The sequence below is a fragment of the Porites lutea genome, chromosome 9 (genome assembly GCF_958299795.1).
Source record: "Porites lutea chromosome 9, jaPorLute2.1, whole genome shotgun sequence".
NCBI classification, from domain to species: domain Eukaryota; kingdom Metazoa; phylum Cnidaria; class Anthozoa; order Scleractinia; family Poritidae; genus Porites; species Porites lutea.
The window spans coordinates 1750001-1758582 of NC_133209.1; the positions used below are offsets into that span (position 1 = coordinate 1750001).

Genomic DNA, 8582 nt, shown 5'->3' on the forward strand with positions numbered 1-8582 from the left:
CAGTCGGCGCACCTTCGATTACTGGGATTCTCCCAAACTTTTTCAAGAATCTGCCCAAGACAAAAGCATAACTGACTAAATATCACAGCCTTTTATCATCCTTTTGCATCCTCACATACATTATTGTCGGTTATTGCTGTAATTTTTCCTCAACAGTAAAACCTGTCATAAGTTACTTCAGGTCACATAACATCTGGTGATTTGAATGTAGCGTATTGGTAGAGGTGCAAAATATATAACTTCAGAAGGGAGAAATGATCTTTTACATACAAATATTGATTACTATTTTGTTTTCAGTTTTTTAATATTGTTGTACGATATAACAACAATCAATAACCAGTCTTGACAAAATAACTGAATTTTTTCTACGTTTAGCCTGTAATCATTGAAGAAAGAAGAGTTCAGCTTAATAAGCACACTGCAACAATAATCATTTTGATAAGCGACAATTTATATTTCTTACCTCTCTATCACCAAGTCCTATCTGGATTGCTGTTTCAATGGCAATGATCCAGGAGGCCGCATCAAATTCACTATCTCCCTGAAAACTAAACAATGATGAAAATTATAAGCAGGATGTGAAGCTAAAGAGGAGCTTATTACTGGTTAATATTTCAGTGCTTAAGGAGACAAACATTTCAGGGGAATTCTGAAGGTGTAATGCAGTTGAAGTGTCAAGTGGCTACTAAGTTAGCCCAGTTTTTCACAGTAAGAGAGTGTCAGAAAAAAAATGCCATGGTACTTTGAACAACAGTTAAGAGTTTTAGCTTACATATTGTCAAAAGTGACACAAAGCGTACGACACATCTCAAGCCCATTTAAAATGACAATGGTTAAAGACTTTCAAGGTTTTATGAAGTAACAGACAACTACTAGAGGAGGAAAATGGGGCAAAAATGACTTTGATTCATACTAACCTGTAGGACTTGTTGAAAGTAATGATTGTAAATCTGCTCTTGTGTCCCTCAACGGTTTTTACTTTGGCAAGTGCAGCATTGATACAGTTAATTGGAGTTGCGTACATAAAGTCCTGTGGGAATGGAATATGAACTGTGAGGTGGAGTGGAGACTTCATTTAAGAGAGGGTAACACAAGGAAGTTATAATGAGAACTGATAAACTTGAAAAGCAATAATTACTGTGAAAATATCAGGCAAAAAACACTCCTCTGTCACAGTGAGAAACTAAGGGCGCTTTCCATTTGTCAGAACTGACCGGCCAATCCATTCCCGCCACAACGATAATTTCACTTTTAATCAAAACTCTTCAGCCAGACCAGTCAAATCCGAAACAATATTTAAGAAGGAGAACATTTTCAGCAAAAACTCTTTGAAAAAGGCTATTTAGTTTTCAATCTGACTAGTCCGTCCATGGTCCGGCCGGCCAGTTCTGACAAATGGAAAGCGCCCTAAGAAAAAAACAAACATCAAGGTCAATGGGAGAAACATACTTCATATGTGTCATAATAGCAAATCTTGTCATCTTTGACAGCAACATATCTAGATATAAACAAAGTTTAGAAGGTTAAGAAAATGAAAGAGGAAAGTTACTTTTTCATTTTTATTATTGCCCTTTTTTTTATCGATGTGAAGAAGATCAGAAAAGAATACCTTTTCTTCCAGTCAGCAACTACGTTATGCCCTTGTTTCTTTAGCCATCCCTGAAAAGTAATCATCATTATACGTTAATTAAGATAATATTCAAACTGCTGACAAATTAATGTGAAATTCAGTGACTTGGGATGGTATACAAAGAAAATGTCTATTATTTGTGCACATTAGATCATATTTAAATGCTATTTTGCACCTTATTATTATCTCTGGAACTGTTTTACACATTTAAAAACGTTGTTAAAAATGGTTGCATTTTTACTAAACACCATAGGATCAGCCATAAAATATATATAGGAAAATACTTTTAATTAAAGAAATCACACCTCTTTATCAGGATCACACATGTCTCCTCCACTCTTCCAAGCTTTTTCATCTCCCTGGAGCATAAAAACGATCCATGTTTTTGTTGGTGTTCCTTAACTGATAGTAGTAACTATTACAGTTAAAAAACTACAGCTGTAAGCTATCCAATGAGTATTAGAGATCAGGGCACAATTGCCCTTTTTAGATAAGCAGGCATACATGTAACAATCAAAGCAATAGCTATAATTCAGTAATGAAAATATTATTTCAGCGGCCTTTATTCAGGTTTCTCCCCCGACTGTTAAAAGTTAATGTGCAAGGTTAAAGATTGCAATTTTGCAACTTGAAAGGATCTTAATTGCCCAGGACATTTTCTGGGGGTGATGATTCTGTCAAGCAAGTTTTCAGGCATGATATTGTAATTTAATTACCTTGTAAACAATAACTGCTTCCATGAGAGTCTGTGACCAAAGATTCATGTCCGCTGTTGGGAAATTTATACAAAAGAGACATCCAAGTTATAAAATAAATGTTTCAGCATAAAATGAGCATATTTTGACAGGCCAATATCTCATCCTTAACAAAGACTGTGAAATTGAATATTATTAGAACACTGTCTAATTTCAAACCAATGGGGGGGCTGGATATGAGTCCATGCATTATGGGACTATTAACATAGGGCACAAATAGCCAAAAAAAGCACCCCTAGCTTTGCAAAATTCTCACGTTTGATGTTAATTGGGTCAATATTGAACAAGATACAGCTACATAAAACTGAAGAAAGAGCAACAACAACAATACAAAACTCACTAGTACTCTCAGAAGCTAAAATAAAAATTCTGTTTGGAGTGATGACCTTAAATGTTGGACGTTTTGCCTGAAAATGAAAAGAAAATAAAGGAGAAAATGGGTAGGTAGGCAGGTAGGTATGTGTGCAAGTAGGTCATACGAAGTTATGGTATATAATATATAAAAGAAGATAAGTCAGCGTGTACAACCCTCCAAGTTGCGACTATTTTAGTTGCCATGGCACCTAAAATTTGAAGCTGGGGACTTGATTTGTAAAAAAGTCTCCCTAAATCAAAAGAATTGGTTGCCAAATGGCGACCAAGCAAAAAACTTAACTTGAGTGTTGGTGTAAACAAAGTTGTGTCTGATACAGGTGTAGCCTGGACCTAGTAGCTTTTGCTATCGGGCTAGTGAATTCTGTCCTTAACTTGCCCAATACAAAAGTGAACTGGTATTCTAATTGCAGAACTCTAATCAATCTTGCTTGTCAAAAATCTTTTTTCTGTCTAGTTAAAATAACTCTTGGGTTAGTAAATGCTAGCTACAACTGACTTTCTTTGCACCCTGATTTAAATATTAAATTATTGTTGATAGGCTGCACAACAGATCTAGACAAACCTAGTTAAAGTATTTTTTTCAAAGAGAAGGATGCTATTAAAAAGTGACTAATTTAACTGCACAAGATCATTGCTGCTTTGGCTAGTAAAGTAAAGAAATAAATGAGACTGTCTGATCATTGTAATAATCAGACAAATTAAACTAATTCATTTTTAACAAAAATGTATTTTTCCATCAAATTTGAAACCTATTAAAACTGCTTTCCTATCCTGCAGCTTGACAATAATATACGGTGATACCAAAATAATCTATTTCATACTTACATCTTTCAATGGCTCAATGTTTCTTATTTGACTGACAGGAATGATATGAAGGGATTCATTCAGATTTTGCTAAAAAGATGTATACAAATAACTCAGTATATTGATCTTATAAATAAAATGTTTTTGAGTTCTTTACTTCAGTCAGTAAAAGCTGTTGAAATCACTGGAAGGAAGAAATGGTGGAAGTACACAAGCTTAAAGAAACTGCAAAATACTTGCTACCTCAGAATATAATGTGCAACAGTTCTGAGTTTTTTCAACTCAACATAAGCAACCCTTTACACCACCTTGTTCACCTTTCCTGTAAGCTGTACAAATGCGTTTTTCCTACGACCTTCAAGTAGCTTCTGGTTAAATTTAAATCATGCAACGTAAAATTTTATTGCTCAGACTTGCTTATGTGCTTTTATTTCTGAATCAAAAAGTCTTAAAAATAAAAGCATACATTTTGTTTACATGTACCTTATCTTTGTAGTATCTCAAGTCTGTCCCACTAAAAACAAACCAACGTTTTCGCCATCCCTTATTGTTTTGTTGCCTAACGGTAAAAGAAGAACAAGTTTGTATTGGTCAAAAATGGTGCCTGCTGGTAATTTTGAAACATGCTTCTTGATCCAATCTGTGTTTTTAGGCCTGCTGGTCCGCCGAGTGGGAGACTAGACCAACAACCAGAGTCTTAAAAATCTGGCAAAATCATGTTGACTGTTTTAAGATCATGTGTCAGTTCAATGATGGTGTCATTTGGGCTGTGACATTAAGCCATTGGCCTTGTCTCCTACATCCTTCTTTCATTTGTCAATATGAAGTGAAGGGGATGTAAAAGAACCCTCACCACTGTTCAAAAAGAGTAGGGGATGTTTTCCCAGGAGTCTACTTCGTAGCACACGTTATTAGCATCATGGGCTGCCCTTGCATGCTGATGTCTGAGCTTACCGTTAACTTGTTGGTATGTCACTTTGTTTGTTTGTTCGTTCGTTTGTTCATTCTTTTCTTCACACACTCATTCATTCATTCACATTAGGGATTAAGGGGATAAAGAACTGTGCTCTCACTGACCCTCCTTGTTTCCAGAGATATCCTTCACTCTTGCGAACCTGCAAGTGTCAAGAAATACAAGTTATGGAATTTATCTTTCTCTCACCTGGGAAGTAAAAAGCTATGATTCTCTGTAGCAAAGAACTCACTTTTAACAATAAACAGAAACCAGTAAATCACACTTACCCTGGGACTAAGTATATTTTTTGATATTCTTGGGTCTTCAATACTATCAACGCTGTCACCTCTTACCGACTATAAAAAATATAACAGATCACTGTCTCTTCATAAATTCAAACTGTTTAACGACAAGATTTAGAAAGGCAGCCACCAAGGACCAAACATTTTTTGCAAAAATTTGTATCGTTTTTAAAGAATTCTCAGTCAAATACATAGTATTCATATAGCTAGAGGGTGTCCCTGGCCTCACTTTCTGAATTTTCTGGATCCACCCTTGTTGTCCACCTAACAGAGGTTCAACTGATTGCATACCTTAGGACCAAACTCTGGCAAATCTTCCACTGCATCCAGAGAGTCATCACTTGAGTAGTTATCATCTCCTGATTCTTCTGCTTTCTGATAATCCTTAAAGTTAATGGCTTCATAAGTGGTATCTGCAAAAGGTTCTTGTTCAGCGAGGCTTGTGTCTGCGCTATGTTTCCTTTGAACTAGTCATAATTAATTCAAAACAACAATCAAACAGGCATCCAAAACATTTCACAAAGGACATACTAACTATGCAAGACTCTTAAAGACTTATGAATTATCAGTTTGAGAATCAAACTAGGTTGAAATCATTTTGACCTGAATTTTGTTTTGACATACAACATAAACAGAACGTACCCTGCTACAGCTTTGAAGAATCTCTCTTTCAAGCACACATGAATACAGTTGGATTTAGGATTCTAAGATCAAATTATGTTGTGTATTTTATATTATTTAAATCCCAATTTTAAATAACTCCTGTTTGTATATAGTTTTGATACATAAGTAACATGCCAATTTCAAATTATATTGAAAAGCAAATAATGACAATCTCTGAACACACAATATGGGAAAATTAATTTATATACCTTAAACTGCACCTCCCTCAATCCCTCCAAGATCTTTGCACAGATAACAAAGGCTTGAAAGATGAGATTGGAACTTTCTGCTCTTTGATACGGACAAAGGCAATGGCAACTTAAAAATGGAATTCATAAAGGCTACTTAAACCCTTCAAACTCCAATATCTACATACAAGATTCTCCAGACTGGTCCCTATATACAGGGTTAAAACCCTTTTCCGAACAAAAAAATTCAATGATTTTCAAGGACACACTTCCCATGTTTCAAGGACTCCATTCAGTGAAAAAAAGAGCCTTGAGTCTGTCTTTTTTGGTTCTTCCCCAACATGAGCAATTTCATCCTGAAGGTCTTTCTGTGTTTGCTGCTTTTAGGCACTTGAGAATCAGGGCCCAGTTGTTCAAAGGCCGATTAGCGCTTAACCCGGAGTTAAATTTCACCTGGCTTTTTCTTTCTTGTGTTCAAAAGCATTTTCTCTGATAATTTTCTCTGTTATTTTTAAAACTTCCAATCATCAACTTGTAGACAAAAAGAATTAAAACGGAAATGCTTTTTAAGCTTTCAAATCTGAATTCAAATCTCGCACTAACCCTGGGTTATCTTAACCCAGCTTTGAACAACTCGGCCCTGGGTTGGATAAAGTTTCTAGCACTGAAATTCAAGGACTTTCCAGCGCCAACTGCAATTTTCAAGAACTTTCAAGGTACATGTGATCTGTGTATATATTTCTATAAAGAATTAGTTAAAAGAATTTGATAAAGGATCAAAACATTTTCCCTTAGGTGATTAAAGTATTACATAACCTAGTTTTCTCTTGATTGTATTTGGTATTGATAGGAGAGAACTGATTTTGGTCACTCCTGGGCCTTAAAAATTTAAGTGACACTGTACCTTGTCCAGAGGCTAACGCACCATCTAATTCATCACCCTGATTTTCGTTCCCTCCCTCTGTGGGTATAGGAGGTAACGGCATATCTGAAATACTCCTTTTCTCTCTTAAACTTGCTTGTCTAGGAGGCGCAGGTGGGGCTGGTCTGGAAGGATATCTTGGGAAAGTTGATGGTTTGTCTTCTGGAGGACCAACGTCTCTGTTACCTGGTGTTGTAAATGACTTTGTTCGGGTTTGTAAAGAGTGTTTGCGTGCAGATGGAATCTCCTCTTTCTTTTCATCTATATTGTTCCTCTCAGGGGCTACTGCCGACGCTAATATATTATCTTCTGACTTTACTCTGGTACGTGGTGCTCGAGGGACAGGTACTGGTTTTTTGGATCCTGTCCTAACAGGCGCCTTTGGAGCTGGCCTCTTTGCTTCCGAGGAAGTGTGACCTGTTCCTTCTTCAACTTCCCCTAACATGTGATTTTCTCTGCTTGTTTGATCATTGCAAGTTTCCAAGTCCCCATCACTAAGTTGGGGATGAGGCAACTCTGAAGCAGCTGACAAGGAATTATCAACGTCAGTAGAAAGTTCTTTGCAATTCAATGGATCAAAGGTTGCAACAATGTCCCCATTAACACCATTATTAACCAAGCATGAAGCCTGTTGCTGAGTTTCAGTCTGCAAGCTAGACTCTAAACTCGTGCCACTTATAACTTCTGGTTTATTAGCAGAAGCTGCCTTTTCTACAGTTCTTCTGGGTGGTTTCTGGGGCACTTTCCTTTTTGGTACATCACCATGAACTGGAAGTTGTTCAGCATGAGATGGCAGAACTGAATGGTGTGACTGAGCGTTTAGATCCACAGTCCTTGGGTTTGAGTCTCTAGAACTACTCCCTTCCTGTAAGTCTGCTCTTGGCGGTATAGGTGGTGGAGCTTTTACTGAAGGACTTCGTTTGGCGGTTTTCGGCGGAAGCATTGGTAGCCCCTCTTCAGCAACCGTGCTTTCTGAATTTCCACCATCCTCCTTTAAAAGCGGCGGAGAAAAACTGTTCTCAAGGTCACTTTTTCCTTCATCGTTCTTTAAACAAATTAGTGATGTTTGCTGTTCATTTCCTGCTTCAGATTGCCCTATCAATTCCGTATTTGACACGACACCATTTGCTTCGTTCGGTAACTTTGTGCCGAGCTTTTCTTTCAACTTCTCCACAAACGCCAAAAATCGCTTACGATGGTACGGTAATACAATTCCAACTTCATCGAGAACAGTTTCATCGATCTTGCAGCAACTCTTAAGGGAAATAAAACCGTTTGTCACAAGTTTATCGGCATACCTTTCCAGCTTAACTTCCGAGGACAGCCATTCCCTCACGGCCAAAATATCTTCGCTGTCGGCCGCCATTTCCAGCTAAAGCCATACAATTTTGTTTAGATCCATGTTGTTAAAGATCACGAAATGAAGCAAGTGTCAGTTACTACGCTTGATAGCCTATAACAATACCATCTTTGGTATCCCCAGTTTTCAATCGGATATGTTTTCGATCGCAATGGCCTCTTCCGGGGTCAAAGAAATGCGCACAATCAGAATTGCTGAAGAGTGCTGACCAAATTTGCTGACCACACTCCAGGGTCACGTGGAACGCAATTCGCCACAGGTTGTTTTACGTTTCCCTGAAAATCATATTTTGTTGGCTACACCTCAAATCACATACCTTTATAGTGAGTGAAGATAAGCGGAACTCAATTTGCGCTCTCTGGGCCGTCAGGCCACGATCTTAAATGTTTAAAAATGAAATAAAAAGTATGTCGAAATATACATAAAGAAAAATGAAAGATTGGCACTTTCACATGGTAATTTCTCTCTCGCGCGCTCGCGCCTTTTTGGCAGACACGAAAAGAATTTTCAACAGCAACAGGTCTACCGGCGTAGCAAACTGTTCCCTAGATTTGCTGCTAAACTCACTTATGGTCGCGTTTTTTATTTCCCTGCTAGTGTGACTCCATACGCACGTTATATAGGCGAA

General features: G+C 37.4%; 1 protein-coding gene across 1 annotated transcript in view; it reads right to left on the reverse strand.

The window, feature by feature from the left end:
* Positions 1-8230, reverse strand: part of LOC140947187 (arf-GAP with Rho-GAP domain, ANK repeat and PH domain-containing protein 1-like) — a 25753-nt gene extending 17523 nt beyond the window's left edge. Inside the window, exons 1-14 of the mRNA XM_073396240.1 lie at positions 6577-8230; positions 5113-5288; positions 4807-4875; positions 4642-4679; positions 4048-4123; positions 3586-3654; positions 2726-2792; positions 2347-2399; positions 1936-1989; positions 1610-1659; positions 1450-1498; positions 918-1030; positions 464-548; positions 1-50 (exon numbers count right to left, since the gene is read on the reverse strand). The exon at positions 1-50 is cut by the window's left edge and continues 11 nt beyond it. Coding sequence (XP_073252341.1) covers positions 1-50; positions 464-548; positions 918-1030; positions 1450-1498; positions 1610-1659; positions 1936-1989; positions 2347-2399; positions 2726-2792; positions 3586-3654; positions 4048-4123; positions 4642-4679; positions 4807-4875; positions 5113-5288; positions 6577-7960 — 2333 coding nt within the window. The 5' untranslated portion in view covers positions 7961-8230. The remainder of the gene's footprint in view (positions 51-463; positions 549-917; positions 1031-1449; positions 1499-1609; positions 1660-1935; positions 1990-2346; positions 2400-2725; positions 2793-3585; positions 3655-4047; positions 4124-4641; positions 4680-4806; positions 4876-5112; positions 5289-6576) is intronic.
* Between the last annotated feature and the right edge of the window lie 352 nt (positions 8231-8582).